The following is a 24,603-nucleotide window of genomic DNA, read 5'->3' as shown; positions in this document are numbered from 1 at the left end:
ATGATTAAGGCATACTCTTTGCTTTTCATGCCAGTTTGATCATTATTTTTTTGGTGTCACGAGACATGAAACTAAAGCACTCAAACTACATGTGGAATCATAAACCTTTGAAAAGGCAACTGACCACATTTTGGTTAAAACATATTTGTAGACAAACAGAAAATGCCAGAGCAGGCTATTTCACTCATACCTTACCCCCACCCACCCCCTAATCCCTACCCTTCACTTTTCCTCCTTTGTTGCTCTTTTTTTCAACAGGTACAACCGCTGAACAGTCTGGGTCTATCCCACTGTGTACATTCACTTTGCTCCATAAAATCAGAGAACTAATCCTGACTGGGACCGAACCTTTTTCTTTCTTTTTTTTTTTTTAAAGTAGTCAGTGTTGACAGTTTCACAAATACCTAGCATGACACACAGATTCAAACATGTGAACACACATACATGCATACTTAGAAGCTTGCCAGATCATGTCAAGCAACTATGTTCTTTGTAAGTAACTGTCAAAACAAAAACAAAAGAATAATAAGCTGTCCCATTTTGATTTTGTAACATCCACAGCAAGAACCTGATTTTTTTAAAACAACATTCACATGGCACAATGACCTGATTTCACCAGATGATCTTAATTTTCTAAAAATACAAACATCATGCACATTTGTGCCACAAACAAGCCACAATTTTCTTACCAACTCAAGTCCATTCTGAAAGTTCTTTCCAGTCCCTTGTGAACATACTAGTTATTGAAATTAGCATGTATATAACAGCATCAAATGTATTTTGCTATAATCAGTTGTGCTGTGCAATGACATTTGAATTTCCACAGTGGGTTTGGAAAGATGTGTTTTACTGGAGCAAAGCACAGATAAGCAGCACTGAATGCTCTACACAGTTAAACCTACAGACGATAAGATTAACTACCTTATGCCTTGCTGTCTTGGTGTCAAGTTGTTGATATGCAGCTGTCATCTTATTTCCAAACCATTTAAACTGATCAGTTAGAATGCATGCATGTGGTGCAGAATCCTTATGCAGAAACTGCAACACAGTAACTCTAGATTGTGTTACTAACAATCATCAAGATCAAATGAATGATGAACTATTAATTAGATAAGTGATTTTCAGATTCAGGCAGAACTAACAAAACTTCAGCTGGTAAATAAATGTATACATGAAATCGCCAGTATCAGTAAGTATTTCATTGGGATTGTGACTGACATAAACAAATAAAAACAAAATCAAAGAAAATAAAATTGAGTGATGATTTTGAAAGGTAAAATATGTGGTAGAAGTTTTGTTGATAACAAAGAAAACATGAATATCAGTACATGCTTCATTGGAACTGTGGGTTAAACAAGCAATCAAAAATACAACAACAAAACAGAAAATACACTACAACTGTTATTTGGCATAATTATCACAAAATTGAAGAAGCCTTACAAACAATGCAGAGAGTTCCATTTGCGGTGATAAGGCCACAAGACGTTTTCCCAGGATAAACATGCAACAATGAAGATGATAGAGCCATTCAAACACTTTCACTGCAAGTGTTGCGTCAAAATAGTTAGTGTACTATACACCATAATATACCCATCCCAATCAATTACATGAAACACAGACTTGATACATATACGATGGTCTCCGTAAACAACACTCAACATTCTGCAAAACCAGGTACAAGGATACTGCAACACTCCTTGGTTTTATTCTTTAACAAACTCCCACAAAAAAAAAAAAAAACAACGTCTGCCCCCCCCCCCCCCCCCCCCCACAAACCCCCCCATACTTTAAACATCCAACAAAGTACCTGAAGTCTCCATTATTCATATGCTGGATGAAAGTGCATTTCATTTTACAGTCAAAATAGTTGATTTTTTAACTTTATCAGTCAAAGCTATGAGTTTTGGTTTTTTTTTATTCTTCCTATTCCCCTTTCACAGCGCTTGTCCACTGTCAATTCATGGTTTAAGCTGTGTGAAAACACTGAGAAAGAAGTGATGGTTGGTGATAATGACTGCAACACACTTTGCAGGAAACTGCTGGTGTTCCTTTTCAGTCATAAATTGGATTATACCTTGTTTCATTTTACTGCCGCTGATTATCATAAACGTCATAAATAAGGAGAGTTAGAAAGTTAGTACACTTGTGTGGTGGTTCATAAAGGGATATTCAACCACAGAATCACCTCTCATTCCTTTCAAACGCCTATCAAGAACAAAACAACAACAAAAAACATTTGACAATCACATGACAAACAAACACAATGTTGATGAATAAGAAGGTAAAATGACAAATGTTTTACATTTCAATTTATACAAAGAATAAAGTCACCATTCCCTACTATACACTGATAACAGACACCAAACCATCACCTATCTCCTTTCCTTCTAATACACTCTGGGGTCCCTCTTCATCGGAGACAAGGAGCGAGCACGGGTCCGAATGTTAGACTTTCGGTGACGCGACCTTTCACGAGACTTGCGGATGACGGGATCCGAACCTTCCAGGTCAGAAATAACTGGCCCGTACTCCGACCCTGACATGGCTTCCGCCATGCCGACAGTGGTGAAGGCCAGGCTGTCCTGAGCTTTGATCAGTGTCTCCAGGCGGGAGATGATTTCGTAGTCAGGAACAGCCAGTGTGTTGACGTCCAGGCCCAGCATGCGGGCAATCACCCCTCTGAAGTCCAGAAGCTGAAACAAGAAGGTGCACTTGTCAGCAGTGGTGTAAAAAGACTTTCTGAACAGAAATACTGAGTCTTCACAAGCTGCAACTCAAACATTCAGAAGCATAGTTGATTGCAGTGGGGAGGGGGGGGGGGAGACTTGTTCAATAGGAATACTAACTCTGTTCATGAATGACAGTAGTGGGGGAAAAGATTTGTTTGATAGAAATGTTTACTCTGTTTGTGAGCTGTGACTCCAACATTCAGAAGCATAGTGGATAGTAGTGGGGGGAAAAGACTTGTTCCATAGAAACGCTTCTTTTCCTCTGTTCTTGAGCTGTGACTCCAACATTTAGAAGCATAGCTGACAGTCGTAGGGGGAAAGACGTTTGATAGAAATGCTTCATCTTCTGATTCATGAGGTGTGACTCCCATGTTCAGCCGTATCTACAAGCTGACTTTTACATGTATGACCAGGCAGCCATAACTGAGAATCCAGTGCTCTAAGTATTTGGCTATTGTGTTTGTCAAGGTAAGGTAAAAATGAAGAATCTAACTAAAGAGCATGCCAATATGACAGCTACTGAATTCAGTCTGAAATGGGTTATAATAACATCAACATTTCTGAATTAATTGGACTATATAACAAAATTATAACAAATGTCCACACTCATAGCATATTTGTCACTGTTGCTTTTACAGCATCAGAAAAATGGATTTGAGCTCTCCGCAAGCAAAAAGAGGCTACGATGAGTAATTCCTACAGAAGGACTAATGTTATATTAATAAACAACACTGGTAAATCAAAATGGTAGAAATACATTTAACTGGCCAATTACAAAAATCTGTACAAGTGAATCACTTTGTATGCCATGTTCCTTGAAATAGCAGCCTTTCTGTATCTTTTGTGGGAAGCTGATATTTCATTTGTACAAGTTCAGTCCAATAAAATGCCTGTGGAATTCACACGGTTCTCCCACAATAAGGTACTGTCCCACACGTTCAACTCCTTTTGGAATTCACATGATGCTCCCACACTGCGATATTATCCCAAACATTCTAGAATTCACACAATGATGCTCCAACACTTTGATACTGTCCAAAACATTATACTTATACTTAAAAAGAATAAAAAGAATTCAATTATTACATTGTATAAAGAACAGATACACATTTAACAGACAATAGAAAACAAACAATAACAAAAGCAAGGCAAAAAAACAAAACTCAGTATTCTGGTCCCAGCACTAAATGGATGTAAATGTGCATATCATGCTGAGGATATCAACTCATATTATGTCATAGATATGTACATTATCATCACTGTTATGATTATTTAACTCTTATCTCATCCTCATCTCTCAAAGCCTGACTTAGCGCGCTGGGTTATGCTGCTGGTCAGGCATCTGCTTAGCAGATGTGGTGTAGCGTATATGGATTTGGCCGAACGTAGTGATGCCTCCTTGAGAAACTGAACTGAACTGAGCTCATGCTCACCTGTTTTTCCCGGTACTTGAGGGAGTCCAGAGCGTTCTTGGTGGTCCTCAGTTCGCTGGAGAGCGCCTGCACGGCGTTGTCGGCCACCAGCCGCTTCTCGTGGGTGTGGGACTCGTTGCTGGCCACCTCCTGCTTCAGGGCAGAGATCTTCTGGGCCTGCTTGCGTCGGACCTCCTCCAGCTCTTCCACCTGTCGGGCCAACTCCGCCACATCCTGTCGCTGCTCCGCTGTCCGCAGCTGTGTCACGGCAAATGTTCATGTTGCAACGAGAAACTCACAAAAAACAACATCATAATGAAAAGACACACACACACACAAAAAAGAGAAAAGAATAAGAAATCAAAATTTTTGGTCAGGATAGACCTTTTTCAAGGATGAATGATATGTCAAAAATGACTTATGAAGTATGATTTTTTTTATGTGATGTATACTTCACACCCACACACACACACACACACACACACTCTCTCTCTCCTTTCTCTCTTTCTTTCAATGCTTTCAACTGTATGTTTTTGTTCCTATGTCTGACTGTCTGCTGCACACCCACAAAAAACCACACACACACACACACTCTCCTCTCTCTCCTTTCTGTCTTTCAGTGCTTTCTACTGTATGTTTGTTCATATGTCTGTCTGACGGTCTGCTGCACAGCCAGTGTCTGATCCACACACTCAGGTAAGTGCAGGGAAGAGGATGAGACATCAAGACATCACCTGGCCACAGCAGTGGGGATCAGTCTGCTTGCTTCGGAACTAAACATGCAGGTGGACTGAGACAGATGGAAACCATTGTGGGCAAATACAGGCGTCACAAACACTCACACATCAACACATGGAGACAGACATGCATCATGGTGGACAGGCACAGGTATCAATAACAGTCACACATCTCTTCATCCAAGTAAACGAAGACAGATGGACACCACCGTGGACAGATTGTATTATTGTATTACCAATTTTTGTCACAACAGATTTCTCTGTGTGAATTTTGGGCTGCTCTCCCCAGGGAGATCGCGTCACCACACTGAGAGCGCCACCCATTTTTTGGTATTTTTTCCCTGCATGCGGTTTCTTTATTTGTTTTCCTTTCAAAGTGGATTTTTCTACAAAATTTTGCCAGGGACAACCATTTTGTTGCTGTGGGTTCTTTTACATGCGCCAAGTGCATGCTACACACTGGATCTCAGTTTATCATCTCATTTGAATGACTAGCATCCAGACCACCACTCAAGGTCTAGTGGAGGGGGAGAAAATACAGTTGACTGTGCCGTGGCTCGAACCAGTGTGCTCAGATTCTCTCGCTTTGTACGTGGATGCATTACCTCTAGTCCATCACTCCACATGGTGGATACAGGTATCAAAAACAGACACACATCCAGGTGGACGAAGACAGATAGACATCACTGTGGACAGGTACATGTATTAATATCAGTCAAACATCCAGGTGGATGGACACACACAGACGCCTTCACGGAAGCCCCCAGGTGTGTCTCACCTGCAGCTCGGAGGTCCCCATCAGCTGTGCCTTCAGGTTCTGCACCTCCTGCCTGGCCTCCTGCGCCTGCAGCTTGTACTTCTCTGCCAGACGCTCCAGCTTCCGCACACGTAGCGCCTCTGCCTCCATGTCTTTCTCCAGCCCCACTCGGCCGTGGACCCTCTCCTCCATGCCTGTCAGCTTCTTGCGTAGCAGGTCGATGTGCAGGTCTTTGGACTCCAGCTGCTCCTTCAGGCTCCTCACCTGCAGGAGAGCCAGCACAATGAGGTGAGGGATTAGATAAACCCTTGCCAGTTAACGGTCACTTAAGCGCACTGCAATTATGTGATGCTTTAATGGTGTAATTCTTCTTCAGTGAAGTGTGAAATGTGCAAAACGGAACTGTTAATGATGATGATTTTGATGTTTTAATAAAAGAAAATATAACATTTAATGCAAGGGAAAGAAAGCTTGTGAATCTGGATGTGAAACTAAGTAAACCAAAGACTAAATGAAAATAAGTATTCACAATCCAGATATCTGGATTAACCTGCCTAAAAAAAGAAGAAAAATGCATGAGGTGAGGGTTCAGGAAGGCAGCATGCAATAAACAGGAAATTCAGATAAAGTTTGTAAGTAGTGGACCTGATCATTAAAGCTGGTGAGTCCCATGTGATAAAGGTAGCCAGAATTTCCACATGCCTCTGACATTATGCCACTGGCTATACCAACTGTACTTAGTGGATATTCTATGACAAAAAAGGATAGCGTCTGACTTTATGCAATTAAACATAATAACTGCAATTTGTGGACATTCTGACAGAAAAAGGAATACTGATAAAAGAGTGCAAAGCATTGCTAGAATTGGGTAGATAAGGATTTAAGACAAATGGTTACTATATTACCTTTAATTGGAAATATAACAGAAATATTGAAATGTCAAGTCACTCAAGCCACCAACTTGAAATACTTAAAGCTTGATGTTATACATCTAAATGAATATGTATGAATCAAGTTTCAATATACAATGTTGTATTGGACAGATGGTCATACATAAAATTTTCCTTTGAGACAACTCGTTTGCACATATTTACATCATAATATAAGTTCTATATTACATTGTACGTTTCTTACATTAATTATATTTCACTTTTTGTCTTCTTTTTCCTGTGTGTGTAAGTATGTGAAATTCTTACACATTTGTGTGTGTGTATGTATGTGTGTGTGTGAGTGTGTGTGTGCGCGCGCGTGCATGTGTATACATGCATGTGTGTGTGCATGTGAGCTTGTATGCATGTCTGTGTGCATGCACGTGTAAGCGTACGTTCTTGTGTGCTTTGTGTCTGACTGACGTAAAGCACTTTGACTAGTCTGAAAGTGCCATATAAATATATGATTATTATCACCATTATAAAATGAATATATAAAACAAAGTGTTGGAGTGTTGACCTAGAGGTAACGCGTCCGCCTGGGAAGCGAGAGAATTGGAGCACGCTGGTTCGAATCATGGCTCTCAGCCGCCGATATTTTCTCCCCCTCCACTAGACCTTGAGTGGTGGTCTGGATGCTAGTCATACAGATGAGACGATAAACCGAGGTCCCGTGTGCAGCATGCACTTAGCGCACGTAAAAGAACCCACGGCAACAAAAGGGTTGTTCCTGGCAAAATTCTGTAGAAAAATCCACTTCGATAAGAAAAAACAAATAAAACTGCACGCAGAAAAAAAAAAGGGGGGTGACGCTGTAGTTTAGCGACGCACTCTCCCTGGGGAGAGCAGCCCAAATTTCACACAGAAGAAATCTGTTGTGATAAAAAGAAATACAAATACAAACACAAGTTTTCGGGCAATGAAAACTCTACCTTGCGCTGCAGGTTGTAGAGGTGAGTGGAGCGCTCAGCGTGTGCCCCCCCCTCCATCCTCACCAACTGCTCAGCGCGAGCAACCAGACCGTCCAGCGTTGAGTCCAGGCCCAGGTCCAGAGAGATGTGATCCATCTTCATCGCCTCTCCCAGCTTCTGCAGACCTCGCAGGTACTGCCACAGGCACAGACAGGCAGGCCTCCATGTTACACTGACCATATATGAACTGGGTGTATTGTATTGTGTCATAATATACTGTACTGTACTGTACTGTACTGCATTGTATTGTATTAAACTGTATTGTATCATTTTTTTGTTTTTGTTTTTTTTGTACTGTGCTGTACTGTATTGTACTGTACAGAACTGTACTGTACTGCACTCCACTGCACTGCATTGTATTGTATTGTATAGTATTGTATTGTATTGTACTCTACTGTATTGTATTGCATTGTATTGTATTGTATAGTATTGTATTGTATTAAAAATTATCTTATATTATGTTGCATTGCATTGCATTGTATTGTATTCCTTTTGTCAGAACAGATTTCTCTGTCACAACAGATTGTATTGTATTGTATTGTATTGTATTGTACTGTATTGTATTGTATTGTATTGTATTGTATTGTATTGTATTGTATTACATTTGTCACAACATATTTCTCTCAGTGCTGATTTTCCGAGGGAGAGTGCATCACCACAGAACAGTACCACCCAAATATTTTCTCTCTTTTTTTCTTTTTTTTTTTTTACTGTCTCTAAGTGAATTTGTTTTAGTATCAAAGTGATTTCTGACAACCCTTTCGTTGCTGAGGATGCCGCACAAGGGACCTTGGTTTATCGTCTCATCTGAAAAACTAGCGCCCAGACCACCACTCAAGGTCTAGCGGATGGGATTGAATCCTGTGGACACGTGCTTCCTGGTCAAGTGCGCTGTCACCAGGCTGTTTACATGTGAGGGCAGGTGTGGTATGCATGTGTTTTTTTTTATGTGCAAGTGTGTGTGTTTGTGGAGGAGGAGCCTACTCTCTCTTCACAATTAATTTCCTTTCAGATCAATGGTGGTCTGAACGACAGACTGAGCCAACAAACAGAAAACGATAAAAACAACAATAAAATCAAGCAGCAACAACAACAACAATACAACAATGAACAGTGAATCAACCACCCACTAAACACCCCCACATAATAAAAATCCCCTCATCTTCTCATTATCAAACTTAAAAGCTTCAGACAACTGATCTGCCATAAAAAAACCCTCTGTAACAAATCAGTTCCATCACATCCTCTTTGTCTTGAAGCTTTCAGACAACCAGTCACTACAAACCCTCAGTGAAACTTTTCTTTGTCGACTTGAAACCTTCAGGCGACCAATCAACAACTAAAAGTCTTCATTCATAACATTCCCTTTTTCTTCTGCTTTTGTGGACTGCAACTCCCATGATCACATATTATGCATGAGTGGGCCTTTATGTGAAATACCCATTTTAACCCCACCATTTAGGCAACCAAACCCCATTTTTGGGATGTGTGCTTGCTGGGTATGTTATTGTTTCCACAACCCACTGAATGCTGACATGAATTACGGGAACTTTGTCGTGCACATTTGAGCTTCTGCATGCCAATACACAGGAACTGGGTTGGCACAAGCAAGTCTGCACACCTGTGGACCCGAGAGATTGGAAAAATCCCCACCCTTCACCCACCAGGTGCCACACCTGGGATATGAGCACAGGACACTCATAATTGAAAACCCAATGCTTTAACCACTGTGCAAATGCACCCATCATTTCACCTTCTCTTTCCTCTCATACCACACTGGGAACATACACGTCAAGTATTTTAACAAATTCCAGCGTGAATAAAACTCCACATTTTGCTAAAACTAGTAAAAGGTCTGTAGTATCACCTACACCTGTATGGGAACTTCAAAGAGCGCAATTTGATATCGATCACACTGATCTGACCAAAGATGACAACATAAATTTACTTACATTGCATGTACGAATCCATTTGGAAGATAAATACCTTAATCATCTAAAGATATTTACAGACGGCTCTGTTGTAAATGACAGAGCTGGTGCTGCTTTCGTTATTCCAGACCTTAACTTTCAAAACTCATTTCAACTGGGAGAGAATAAGTCCATCTTCACAGCTGAACTCATAGCAATTCTAATGGCGTTAAATTTCATGATATCCTTTCCGGAAACTATATTTCAGATTCTATTTTGTGCTGATTCTAAACCAGTTCTTCACGCTATTGAACTTATAAAAGAAACGGTTAGGTATGAACTCATTATTGAAATTAACCATTTGATTCACAAACTCTTACTAAGAGGCTCTCACATAACCTTTTGCTGGATTACTTCTCATTGCAGTTTTTACTATAATGAAAAAGTTGACATTTTGGCTAAAAAAGGAACTAGAAGCTCCATGAAGGAGTTAGATTTAAATATTTCGCTTTCACTACAGGAATGTTACACCATGGTAGAAAAAGTCCAATGGTCAAAATTTCAGTTTGAGGAAAAACACACCGATAACTTGGAGTTACATAAAAACATACAGAAAATGTATGGTTTCATGGGAAAACATTACCATAATGATTTTCATAAGAGGCAAATCATTTCTCTAATCTGCAGATGGAAAATGAATTGTTTTTGGGCAAAATATGTCAGTAATGTTTTTTGCATCTGTGGTGCTCACATAACAACCGATCATGTACCAACTCGCAATATGTTAAGTCTCAAATCCCTGAACTGAAATCATCTTCAGTGTTGACGATCTTCAGCAGTCCATTGCTAATGTATGACTTTTTCCACTCCTTGTTAAATAGTCCAGTTGGTTCGCTGTTATAGTTGTTAGTTTTTCATGAGAAATATGTTATATTGGTTGTTTTTTTTGTTTTTTGTGTTTAAACAAAATTTAAATCAATCATTTTCTATATGTAACACACACACACACACACTTTCACTTACTCGCATGCGTACACAGTAATTCCCCCCCCCCCCCTCCTCCCACTTGCTTTTTTTCCTACCCTCGTCTAATATCACTTACAGTGAAAAGACGTTAAACTAAAGAACGAACGAACACCTTCTCTTAAATCTCCATCCTGAACCCACCAGGCACCATGACTGGGCTCTGAACCCATGACCCTCAGATTGGAAGTCCAACACTTTAACCACTAACCTACAAGGTACCGCTACCTGGACTGGAGCCCATGACCCTCAGATTGGAAGTCCGACACTTTAACCATTTGGCACCATGTGACATCGCTCCCCAAATCCAGTCCATGTTCTCCAAGACTGCTCTCTACACAAAGAGCTGAAGTGCCAGATCTGGTCCAGTCCCTCAGCGCTCCAGGGCAAGTTGTGGGGAACAGCGGCAGAGCTCCAGCTGACTGTGGACTTCGTCATTCACTCTGAACTGACTGTCTAGAACATGGCCTGGGATATGATTCATTATTTAAATTCAAAGCAGTTGCCTGGTTTATTGATTTGTATAGATTTAGAAAAAGCATTTGATACTGTTGACTTCACTTTCATGATAAAAGTGTTAAAAGCATTTGGATTTGGTTCAGTCTTCTGTAGATGGATAAGTACTTTTTATCAAAATATTAAATCAGCAGTAGTAGTAAACGGAACGGCGTCTTCTTGGTTTCCAGTAGAGAGAGGATGTCGTCAAGGTGAAGAAGAAGAAGAAGAAGAGGAACCACTTGGATGTTGTGCCAGTCACTCCATGTCGCTCACCTTCTCCTTGTCGAACTTGAAGCCTTCCCTCAGCACGTCTCCTGCAGCCAGCTCCCCTGCAGCGCAGCGCAGCTTGTCATCCAGACGGTGGGCCTCTGACTCGAATCTCTCTGCTCGCATCGTCAGGTCTCGCTGGATCTCCACCTGCCGGTCCAACTGTTCTGTCAGGCTCCGCACTCTGGCTTCGTACTCTTCAATTTTCTGTTCAAGAAAAACAAAAAACATGAATGCATGAAAAGCGGCCCAACTGTTCTGTCAGACTCAGCACCCTGGCTTCGTACTCATCAACTTTCTGTTTAAATACAAAAAGCAAAACAAATAAACATGAGTGCATGAAAAAGATTGATATGTTTACATCTTTTTTTTTATGAAACTTTAAACCAGACTTCATGGTGTTTTTTTTCCTTTGAAAAGATCAGTCACCCTTGCTTTATGCTCTTCAACTTTCTGTTTAAAAACAACAAAAAACATGATTCCATGAAAAAGACTGATTTATTTACTTTTTTTTCATGAAATTTTCAACAGACTTCATGGCTTCTTTTTCTCCCCAATGCTTTGAAAAGATCAGTTACAATGGTTTCATACTCTTCAACTTTCTGTTAAAAAACAAACAAACAAACAAACAAAAACATAAATGCATGAAAAAGACTTATACATTTACTTCTTTTTTCATAAAACTTTACAACAGACTTCATGGCTTTCTTTTTTCAATGCTTTGAAAAGATCAGTCACCCTGGTTTCATACTCTTAAACTATCTGTTTACAAAAAAAGCAAACAAAAACAACACGGCTTGGATGCATGTAAAAGATTGACATCTTTACTTCTTTGATCATGGAACTTTACAACAGACTTCATGGCTTTTTGTCAATTCTTTGTAAAGATAAGTATCTTCACTTTTTTTTTTATTCAACTTCGAATGAACATGATGTTGTGACCATTTCATGCTCTTATAGTTGACTTCATCAAGTTTTTGCGCCTTATACATATTATTTTTATTAGTAGTAGTTCTTTTTTTTTATGTGTTTTTTTTTTTTCCTCAAGGCCTGACTAAGCGTGTTGGGTTACGCTGTTGGTCTGGCATCTGCTTGGCAGATGTGGTGTAACGTATGTGGATTTGTCCGAACGCAGTGATGCCTCCTTGAGCTACTGAAACTGAAACAGAATAGAGAATCTTGAATCATTGCTACTCCAATAATCGTCTTCATGAAAACTGTACACAGAAAGTTTATTTTTTAAGTTCCCATGGAAGTTATACAATCACATCAACAATAAGAAACAATGTTTTTGCTGTTTTCCTGATGATATCAAGGTCTGTGGCATACATGACTGGTGAACTCTAAAACACAGAAGTTGTTTACATTCCTTGACCAGTGGTGCCAGGGTTATCTATAGGTTTGCTGCGATCCCTGCGCAGGCCAAACTCCACGCTTAAGTTCAGGAAAAAAAAAAGATCACTCCAGTAAGCCTCATTTACATCTCACCAACCCCCGAAAACGGAGTATGGCTGCCTACATGGCGGGGTAAAAACGGTCATACACGTAAAAGCCCACTCGTGTGCGTACGAGTGAACGTGGGAGTTGCAGCCCACGAACGCAGAAGAAGAAGAAGAAGAAGAAATCTCACCAGTCTGTGTTCCTTTGTGTCAACAGCCAGCTTCCTCACGGCCTCCTTCAAGCTCTCCTCGCTGGGTTCCATGTGCTCGTAGGCCGTGCCCAGCAGATTGGCCAACTGCTCTCGGAACAACTGGAAGGCTGTGGCCGAGCTGTGCACGCTGTGTGAGGTGACACGCATCTGAAACAAGACTCATGGTGGTCACACGCACCTGAAACAAGACACACAGCAATCACACGCATCTAAAACAAGACTCACAGTGGTCACAGGCATCTGAAACAAGACACACAGTGGTCACAGGCATCTGAAACAAGACAAACAACGGTCACACGCATCTGAAACAAAATACACAGTATGCACACGCATCTGAAACCAGACTCACAGCGTGCACAGGTATCTGAAACAAGACAAACAACAGTCACACGCATCTGTAACAAAATACACAGTATGCACATGCATCTGAAACAAGACAAACAATGGTCACAGGCATCTGAAACAAGACACACAGTGGTCACAGGCATCTGAAACAAGACACACAGTGGTCACAGGCATCTGAAACAAGACACACAGTGTGCACATGCATCTGAAACAAGACACACAGTGTGCACACGCATCTGAAATAAGACATACACTGTGCACACACATCTGAAACAAGACAAACAATGGTCACACACATCTGAAACAAGATTCACAGTGTGCACACACATCTGAAACAAGACAAACAATGGTCACACACATCTGAAACAAGATTCACAGCCTGCACACGCATCTGAAACAAGACAAACAATGGTCACACACATCTGAAACAAGACACACAGTGTGCACACGCATTTGAAACAATACGGTCACGTTTGTTGTGTCATTAACCTCGTTACGTAGTAAGCAGGAAGGAAACGATGTTGCACAAACAGAAATGACAACCGATCCCCATAACAGCATGAAGCCTGGCAGTCTGCCATGTGCCGTGCTGAACACTCAGCAAAGTATCATGTAGTCAACTATCTTTTAGTTTATGGGCGTGGCCTGATTTTCACATGCCTAGGGTGTTCCCACAAAAAGCAATCCATACAATCCCTGAACAAATGTAAACTCCCACACACATAAATAGCCCATCAAAAGTATACCTTCAAGTCCAAGAGACGCCACAAACAAACAAAAAACTGTCAAATCATCTCGTCAGGCTTGTTGTTGGTCAAGTTTTCCTTTTTCATTATTGAACACTGTATCTCGTCTTGTTTCAAAATGTTTAAACCAAATCACCTCGTGCTCCAGAGAGGCCAGACGTCCACCGCGCATTTCCAGCTCAGCGTTGGTGGTGTCCAGCATCCTCTGGCTGGCGTCCAGTCTGTCCCTCATCATCTCCACCTCACGCTCCAGCTCCAGGCGGGACTGCACCGCATTGTCACGCTCCTGCAGCGCCACACAACCTCTACTTTCACTTTCAAGGAAGCATCAAAGCATGTGGACTCATTTGTATACGCTACACCACATCTGCTTTAAAAAAATTCTTTAAATGGGAAAGAGCAGATGCCTGACCTACATGCGGACCCGATGCACTAAGATATGATATTCACTGCAAACAACCAGGTGCATTGAGAATATTCTATAACTGTTTTCTTCTTCTCTTTCTCCCAAACTAAATTACAAACAAAGACAACAGACACATGCAACAGAAGCTCACTATCATATCAGAAACTATGGCAGCATGGAAACCAACAGTTTTTTTTTTTCTCATTCAAAATAAGATATCAATCTGGGAATAATAACATGTAGTAATCAAATGAAGTATCATAAGAAGAAAGACATCAATACAAAAACTCACCACAGAAAATTTCAAGACATCAAAGTTATTGATTATACAGAAAAGCTCACCACACACAAGCCACAGAAAATATCAAATTTCAACACGTGCTAGTCATCAATTAAACAGAAAAGCTAACTACACACACAAACCACAGAAAATATCAAATTTCAACACATGCAAGTCACTGATTATACAGAAAAACTCACCACTCGCAAGTTATCGACTTCTGCTGTGTATCTGGTGGCCACTTTCTGTTCCCGGGCCATCTCGGACACCAGGCGCATGATGGTGTCGCGGCTGGCTTTGCCCTCCAGCTGTGTGTTGGTCAGTGTCTCACTCAGCGTCAGCAGTTTTCCCTTCAGGAGAGCGTTCTCCTGCACCAAGTCTGTCAACTGGACAGAAACGACGCCTGATATTCAGTACACGCTTGACTTGGTTTGAGTGATCAGACAGATCTATAGTGTTGTGTTGTGTTGTGTGTTGCTTTGCGTTGCGTTGCAGTGCGTTGCGTTGCAGTGCAGTGCAGTGTAGTATATTGTATTGTATTGTATTGTATTATTACTTTTTGTCATGACAGATTTTTCATTTTGGTGAAAAGATGCATCTCATGAGAGCAACACCAGGCTATGCAGATTATATGAGAGATCCAAGGTTGAATCCGTACCTGGTCGTGAACGTTACATGGATGTTGTGTATTCATCTGTGAATGTACATGCATGTGCAAGAATAGATTGTACGCTGACAAACAATGAAAACAAATAAAAAACAAAACAAAAAAAGGCCTGATTTGTATTAAAGGGAAAATCAAAACTGACGTAGGGATGAAACAACAACTTTAAGCATTTTGTTAACTGTTTCTCTCCCAACAGAAGCTGCAGGTCGCAGGCAGCCCAGATCAACATGAAGCTTTTGGGTGGCAGTGGTGTACATACCCTGAGGATATAATGAGAAACAAAACGAACAAAGACAGACACAAAAAAAGAATTTCTCTATGTCAGTGAAAGTTTGCATTTGTATCTGTAAATGTCTGTGAACCACCGCAGTTTTACATGTGAAATTTTCCTTATATCGAGTAAACACCAGTGAAAGTTTTACAATTGTGATTGTGAAATTTTCTGTTTGTGAAATCAAAGCTGTTTTTGTGAGAGAGAGAAAAGGACAAGAAAACTGATGAGAATGGCACTGATGGATATTTTGGTGGTGGTTGTGGTGGTGGTACACACCCTTCTGACGATGATTTCAATGGTGGTGGATGCGGTGAAGTCATAGGAATCTTCCGAGATGTCCAGCAGACCAGCCAGCTGTGACACGAGACCAGTCAGACGTTGTTCTGTTGCCATTGTCGCTTTGGAAATATGGATGTCCATCTGCTGTCTGTGGAACAGAAATATACACTACAGTTTTCTATGAAAGAAAATTAATGAGATCAGACTTCTGAAGAACGGAAAGAGTGAGATTCAGATATGGGAATAGGTAACTGTGAAAAATACTGAAAGTTAGGGCAGGTCCAGGGGCTGCCTAGGAACTAGTGGGGTACCTGGGCCTTTGGGGGATCTGGGGAGCAAAGGCCCATGCAAGGATAAGATTTTTTTAATACTTTTTCAGAGGCACATTCTGTCCTCTCCTTGCATGTTTTCATAGTATTTTTCTCATTTTAATGTATGGAAAGGATCACTCATTCTCATATTGTATGTGCACAATAATTTACAGTTACCTCTATATGTCATTGCCTTTATTTATATCATAAGTAAGCACCTTTTTGTGATTTGCAAGCTTTCGAAACACAATTGCTATCATGTCTTTGCACAGTCAGACAAGAACGTCAAGTGAAAGCAATTTTCAAATAGAGAGCAAGTCTGTCACATGCCAAATCATGTGTGGGGGTAGCCACCTCCAGTCTGGCTCTGTCCAGGTCTAGTATGTATGTTTTCATGGACTCGTGCAGCTGGATTGGATACAGTCGTGTTTTGCATGGCCATATATGGGACCACTATGCACATAGTCCTAACTCTACCCAGGGAGATTATTTCACTTGAAGATAGAAACTACAGAATGGAATATTAACTGATGCATCAAAGCATTTTTTTTTAACAAGACAATGCATTTTTTGTCTATAGTATACCATAAATTTTTTTCGACTGGTTCGTGTAATTCATGAGAATGACCTGTGGGCCTCCCCAAAATATGGACAGTATAAATATGACAGATTCCCATTTCTGGAGATTATTGTGGAATGGAAATATCTGTTTTCTAAAACGTTTTACCAGAGCCAAATGCTTTCTTGCTGTGTGTGAATGCAAACTGCACACAGAGGACCTTGGTGTGTCATATCATCCAGAAGGCACAGCACCAAGACCACCACTCTTGGTCTTGTACAGGACGGGGTAAAAATTCTGATCCTTGCCTGAATCAAACCTGGAAACCCTTGCTTCCTTGTTAGGCTCCTTATCGACTAGGCCTCCACGACACTCAGGCCAATCTCCTATACATTAGTAGCATTAAGATCAATTATCTATAAAATAACGAGTCTCCAGTTAAAAAAGATTGACATTGTAAAGGGCAGTCCTGTTGTGCATAAACAAAAATGCTGAACTGATTAGGTTGATCTACTGTCTCTAGAGCAGAAGTATTAGTTTTAAAACAATGCAAAATTATAAAAGCTGGACTTATAGGGCCAATATGTTGTCTTGGAATAAAAATGTTAGTTTGAAAACACTGCAAAAATATGTAAAAGTAGTCAGCGTTCACACACTCTAAAATTCTGATCTAGCAATGATTTACTGCTCATTTCTTCTCCAAAAGGAGAACTGTATGGCTTCTGACTTTACCTGCGAAGGGATTCCAGCTCCAAGATTTTGTCATTGGCATCGCGCAGTTCTCGCTGGAGGCCAGCAATGGTCATCTCCCCTTGATTGGCTGCTGACCTGTATGAGTCAAGCTGCCTTTCCAGATCCTGAACCCGATCTTGTAAGGAGTGTGTGACTTCACTGACACGAATTTCATTGCCTCGATTTGCATCCAGGAGGGTCTGAAGTTCTCTGACTTTGATTTCTTTGGCTTCCAATTCCAATTCACAGTCTTTCAGCTGTCAAGAAAAAACATAGCAAAATTTCTTTGAATATGAAGCAATCATCTGACATGTAAGCAAAATTGAACCAAACCAAGACAAAAAAACAACAACAAAAACCAGAAAAAAAACAAAACAACAACAAATTCACAACATCAAATCAAAGACAGAGAAAGAGGTAGAGAGAACAGGGAGATATTGAGGGACCAAGAGATGGACAGAGACAGAGAGATAGAGATGGATGTTGAAATGGATATGGATACAGATAGTTTAATCATTTATATGCCATTGTCCCTCATGATGGGATGCAAGTGAACTATCATTGAACAGATTGTCAGTTCAAATTTAATGAGCAGTCTACCATCAGTCCTCCAAAAAACAGCAACAGAGAAAGATGGAGAAAGAAATAAAATAACAAACAAAGGAAATGAACGAAAATGGTAAGTCATTCATGTCCTCCAAATGCCAACCATACAAAAATCTTTCTAACTGATTGGATACAGACTTTGCTTTAAACTTGAGAGACTAACAATTGGAAGAAATGGGGATGATTAAACAATTTGAAGAAATGGGGATGATATAACAGTTTAAAGAAATGGGGATGATATAACAGTTTGAAGAAATGGGGATGATATACCAGCATCTGAAAGCACAATGCCAGCAATATACACACACAAAAAACCAAAAACAAACTATTATCTGAAACAAAATAATTCTTCTATGTGGCTGAGGTGTAGCTAACCAAAAAGAAACCATTCATTTTTATAACAGGAAGTGGAACACTGAACAGATGGGAATTCTTCTATGTGGCTGAGGTGTAGCTAACCAAAACGAAACCATTCATTTTTATAACTGGAAGTGGAACACTGAACAGATGGGATGAATTAAGTGATTCTTTACCTGCTGTGTTACTCGTTCGTATTTTGCTTGATATGTTGCAGCATCATTTCTTCTGTCTAGATGGTCAATATGGTAAGGTGAGTCTACCTGCAAATCAATTTTTACACACACTGGTATACAAATTATCAATATCTGAGTGTGTGTTATGTATGTGCTTGTGTGTGTGTACTGCTTTGAATTTTGCTTTATATGTTGCAGCAGCATTTCTTCTGTCTAGATGGTCAATATGGTAAGGTGAGTCCACCTGCAAATCAATTATTACACACACTGGTATACAAAATTTTTAATTATCAATATCTGAGTGTGTGTTATGTATGTGCTTGTGTGTGTGTACTGCTTTGAATTTTGCTTGATATGTTGCACCAGCATTTTTCTTCTGTCTAGATGGTCAATATGGTAAGGTGAGTCTACCTGCAAATCAATTATTACACACACTGGTATACAAAATTTTTAATTATCAATATCTGAGTGTGTGTTATGTATGTGCTTGTGTGTGTGTACTGCTTTGAATTTTGCTTGATATGTTGCAGCAGCATTTCTTCTGTCTAGATGGTCAATATGGTAAAGTGAGTCCACCTGCAAATCAATTATTACACACGCTGGTATACAAATTATCAATATCTGAGTGTGTTATGTATGTACTTGTGTGTGTGTCTGGTTGTGTATGTTTATACTTGTGTACGTGTGTGCATGCCTGTGTGCGTTTAGATCTGGGTTAGCATTTGTGTGTGTGTATGTGTGTGTGTGTTTACGCACTTGTGTGTGTGTGTGTGTGTGTGTGTGTGTGTGTGTGTGTGTGTGTGTGTGTGTGCGTGCGTGCGTGCGTGTGCGTGCGTGCGTGCGTGTGTGTGTGTGTGTGTGTGTGTGTGTAAGTGCGTACGTGTGTCTGTGCATGCATGCATGCATGCATGCATGTGTGTGTGTATGCTTGTGTGCATGGTCAGTGATTTTACTACACACACACACACACACACACACACACACACTCACAAGCCACATGTTTCAGCATTTGAAAGGTAAAGGAACAGTAACCCAAAGAAATTTGATGTCATTACTGACCAATTTGCATGGAATGTTACATTACCTTTAACTCTTTGTCCAGTCAGCTACTTGCTTTAAATATTGGGTTCGAAAGAAACTGTTAAGTATGATTATATGTGCACTCATGCACTTGCACACAATGAAAAAACATTCACACATTTTCTTTTTCTTTCATGAATTTCTTGCCGTCTCTCATTTTATCATTATGTGTGAGAAAAAAAGCTAAATGAATGTACTGCTACAAATACTACCATGACCACTACTACTATTAATAATACACACATACACACACAGACACACACAAAGATACACACAAAATGAATTTACAATAGAACGACTGAATTTCAAACATACCCTGCTTACAAGTGTTTCTTCTGCAGGGATAAAACGTCGTGCTGGTTCTTTGCTGCAACAGAATAAACCAGATCATTAATACTACATTGAAGAAGCTACATTTGTACTTCACTCTTGCATGTAGTAGCACCAGCAGTAGTCGTAGTGTGGATTGGTGGCCTTGTGGGGAAGCATCCACTTAGGAAGCAAGACATTCTAAGTGCACAGGTTCAAATCGCCAGTATTTTCCCCCAACTCTACTGGACCTTGATTGGTGGTCTGGATGCAAGTCATTTGGATAAGACAATCAACCAAGGTCCTGTGTGTAGCATGCACTTTGATTGAAAAACAAATACACAAAAGAGTAATACAAAGCAATACAATCCAATAATAGTGGTAGAACATAAAATGTTTGTATGAGTGTGTGTGCACACGACTGAAACCTGACTGAATGACACAGGAAACATATGATGAGTTCCATATGGCAGCTGTCAGTCAGTTCTACCCAGGTTGGCAGCCTGTTGTGCAAAAGACTCAGTGTTTGTAAAGTGCTTACAGCTTGGTCTCTGAGCAAGGATAGGTGCCATATAAGTATCCATATCTATCATCATAAAAAGTATAGACAAAAAACATGGACAAAACAGTAATTTAGCAATACACCAATTCATGCACACAGACAACACAATGAATAATGAAAATTTCATGCAGAACAAATGCGATATTCAGTAGTTATATAACACGATGAAAAAAGATAACCAAATTGTTCTAAAATGCATATGAGCCAGGTACTTCAACTTAAGCTTCTGGCCAGTAGGTAAACAAAGAGACACCTAGTCAGTTCTTTTAATGTTTTAACAAGCTAGAGAAAACAACTTTTCATCTATTCTCCACTCCTTTTGTATAATTACTTTTTTTTTAAACCCTAAACCTAAGAAAACAAAAAGAAAAACAAACCAGCAACAAAAAATATAACTCAGCATAAGAAAGAGCAATTCAAGACATGCTAATTTTTGACTCACTTGTGTAAACAAAGTGAGTCTATGTTTTAACCCGGTGTTCGGTTGTCTGTGTGTGTGTGTGTGTGTGTGTGTGTGTGTGTGTGTGTTTGTCTGTGTGTCCGTGGTAAACTTTAACATTGACATTTTCTCTGCAAATACTTTGTCAGTTGACACCAAATTAGGCATAAAAAAAGGAAAAATTCAGTTCTTTCCAGTCATCTTGTTTAAAATATTATTGCACCTCTGGGATGGGCAAAAAAAAGAAAAGAAAAAAAAGAAAAAAAAAGAAGCCGAATTATATGCAAACTGCATTTACTGTTATGTTTATATTTTTTGTATTCTCTAAACTTGGCACTTTGATCTGATATTCTGACCCAACAACAAGAGCAGTCATTATTATCATTTTTTGTTCAAACAGGAACTTCTTTTGCTAAGCTTGGAAGTTTTATTTATTTTGCAAACGTTTTGGTGCAGATAGTAAAAAAGGGAAATTACTCTGTAATTAATGCTAGGGGACTTAATTTGCTTTAAACTGATCTTTCTCATCTTAAAAATTACATTTTGAAATTATACTCAATACATAAAAAGCTTGTGTGTTTCACTGTCAGTCACAAGTGAGTCTTGAAGGCCTTGCCTCTCTTGTTCTTTCTTTGTTTAGTCAATTGTATCTTTAACATTTTTTTTTTTTTATTGATATGTCAAGTGAAAAAAAAAAAAAAACATAGGGAAAGAAACCATTCAAAACAATAAAGTACCCCAACCGAACATCAATTTCACTTCTTCTGCACAAGCTATGTCTAATGTATATTTGACTCCATCACAGTCACAGAAAATGTCATAACACATACCTATTCAGATGCTGAATCAAAGCATCCTTTTTTCTCAGTTCTTCCCGCAGTGTCCTTGTTTGATCTTGTAGCTGAAACAGAAATGGTACCACTTTTTCTCTTCTGTCTGTTCCTCGCTACATCTCTGTCTTTCTCATATCTCTTCCTCTCTCTTTGTGAGATGGATATCCTGGATAGATGGTTAGGTGACTGGTTTTCTTTCTTTTCTTCTCTACAAAGTGTGTGAATGTGTGTATGTATGTTTGTGTGTGCATGAACATGTGTATGTGTGTATGTGTGTGTGACTGGAAATGTGTGTTTGAGAGTGTGGATGGTCCATGGTCAGCAACTCACTAAAGCCTTCAAAATAAAGACAGGAGCATGGCAAAGATGCTTACTGTTGCCCTTCTTGTTCCAACTCACAGTGGATTGGATTATGAAGACATCCACAGCCCAGAAGCGAAATGGCATCCAGTGGACGCTTTAGACCCAGATGAATGACCTTGACTTTGCCAGCAATCTGGCCATCCTCTTTCACACCCATCAACAGATGCAGGAAAAGACCAGCACTGCTGCGTAAACCTCGGCTGGTTTGGGCCTCAACATCCACTGAGGGAAGAGCAAAATCCTTAAGGTCAACGCAGTGAACAGAACATCATCAGACTGGAAGATGAGGCGCACAAGAGGTAGAGAGCTTCACTTACCTTGGCAGCATCATTGACAAGCAGAGCGGAACAAATGCTGGCATTGGAACCTGCACTCAACTGAAGAATGTCTGAGTGATCCAGAGATCTAAAAATCGACATCAAGATCAGGATGCTCAACACCATAGTGAAGCTTGTCCTGCTCTATGGAGCAGAGACCTGGAGAACCACTGTCACTGCCATGAAGAGAATCCAAACTTTCATCAACACCTGCCTCAGAAAGATTCTTCAGATTCGATAGCCAGAGAAAATCAGTAATGAAGAACTATGGGAGCAAACAAGACTGCAGCCTGCAGAAGAAGAGATTCTCCAAAGATGCTAAAGATGGATCGGCCACACACTCCGCTTGGCTGTGCCCAACACTACAAGGGTTGTCTGGAATCCACAAGGGAAAAGGAAAACAGAACATCCAAGAAATATGTGGCACCACAACTTGGAGACAGATATGAAGAGGACAGGCCGCACCTTGGGACTGTTGGAGCCACTGGCACAGAACCAGGATGGGAGAATTTTTGCTGGCAGCCTTTGATCCAGGTCTGGCAACAGGCGTATGTGAGGTGAGGGGTGTGTGTGTGTGTGTGTGTGTGTGGTTGTGTTTGTTTCTGCATGTATGCATATATGTGTGTGAACAACAGGGCTGTGGGAAATATTAATATAGTCATTCATAAAGAGTCCAACAAATTAGAAAATAGATTTTTAAAAAGGTTTACACCATGACAGACTAGGTACAATGAATTTTCTTTTTATATAAAAAGGTTCAACAAGAAAGTGCACAGGCTTTTCTGGTAAATTACAGGTGGCTATTAAATCTGACAATTGAACTGATAAAATTCAGCTCCCGATGGGGAAACACAGTAAGGAAGGGGACTGGCTGAGGAAAAGGAGGGGGGGGGGGAGGAGGTTGTAGGTGTGAATCAAAATTTTAGATGAATTATTGAAAATATGCTCCTTATAATCATATGCTAGTAAGATCACACGACATTCAATTGTTTTTCTAAAGAAAAAGTAGAAGCAGAAATCAATAATAAAAAAGATCTTTTCATATTAGCATTGAAGGTTCAGGTCTAATGTGTACTGGTATCCAAAATAGCTCTTCTAAACACCCAGCCCATGAAACATAGCAACAATGAAACTCACATGTATAAGTGTATCAAGTGTATTCATAAATGAGACTGAATAAAAGTTGTCATTTATAAATTTCTACATTATATAATTTTTATGTACTTATTTGTTATATGTTCCACATGGGCCATTTAAAAAATCATACAGCAAGTCTGTATCAATTACTGCCATCAATGTGACTGGCTTGTTCTTTTATACTAATGTTCATATATATTATTTTAAAGAAATCAGCAAGACACTGACTGTATTTAACATTAACAATATTTCTTCACGTGAGACAGACTGCAAATACGAATGCACATAAATTGGTTCCTCTAACTTCTAAAGCAAAAGTAACTGCGACAACTGATGGAAAGCGAGTTATGGCATGCATAACTGCGGCCGAGAGCCCAAAACGTGGACCGTAAATCAAATATGGCTGATTTACAGCTACATTTTTTTTTATTACTGCTATTGTCAAAATGAAAATAATCGAACAATATTTGATAATCACCTCTGTAACAACACGTCTTGAAGAACCGCTGTCATAGTCGCCGTATTTCAGAATACCCGAGCGCGGAGTATTTCCACGTCTGTAAGCGGCAAGTTCTTCTTCCAGTGCTCGTATTCGACGGGCATTTGTTCCTTCACCGCTCAGATGCGGCAAAGTATCTGTTTCTAAAGGTCGGATGTAACTCATGATGGCAGTGAAAATATCCTCCTCTTCAAACACACCAGAACAAGAGATCAATGATAAAACGGCTGTTTTATCACTGTCTTAAAGGGTTCGGGTCTAAGGTGCGCCCAAAATATTTTGTCGAAGCGCGCAGCTCCCGAAACATAGCAACAATATCAACACACTGGGTCTGTTCAGTGGAGTAGTGGCCCGAACAGGGTTTGGTTAACTGAACGGAGTTCCGAACCGATAACATAAACGGGCGACGAAGTGACAGGATGTTCATTCAGGAGGGCAAAAT

The 24,603-nt window shown here is 40.0% G+C and overlaps 1 protein-coding gene across 1 annotated transcript; it reads right to left on the bottom strand.

The window, feature by feature from the left end:
• Nucleotides 1-1,770: 1,770 nt before the first annotated feature.
• LOC143295718 (coiled-coil domain-containing protein 170-like) lies at nt 1,771-24,478 on the bottom strand. Its single transcript, XM_076607341.1, has 14 exons — nt 24,141-24,478; nt 21,843-21,913; nt 20,018-20,069; nt 18,623-18,709; nt 17,484-17,740; nt 15,879-16,029; nt 14,862-15,047; nt 14,112-14,261; nt 12,864-13,031; nt 11,240-11,440; nt 7,497-7,670; nt 5,657-5,899; nt 4,163-4,399; nt 1,771-2,693 (listed from the first exon to the last, which is right to left on the bottom strand). The coding sequence occupies exons 1-14, from the start codon at nt 24,324-24,326 to the stop codon at nt 2,388-2,390; spliced, it is 2,469 nt and encodes an 822-aa protein (XP_076463456.1). The 5' UTR covers nt 24,327-24,478; the 3' UTR covers nt 1,771-2,387.
• Between the last annotated feature and the right edge of the window lie 125 nt (nt 24,479-24,603).

The sequence above is a fragment of the Babylonia areolata genome, chromosome 21 (genome assembly GCF_041734735.1).
Source record: "Babylonia areolata isolate BAREFJ2019XMU chromosome 21, ASM4173473v1, whole genome shotgun sequence".
NCBI lineage: Eukaryota > Metazoa > Mollusca > Gastropoda > Neogastropoda > Buccinidae > Babylonia > Babylonia areolata.
Note: the sequence above shows the minus strand (reverse complement) of the source record. Positions and strands in the feature narration are given on the sequence as shown.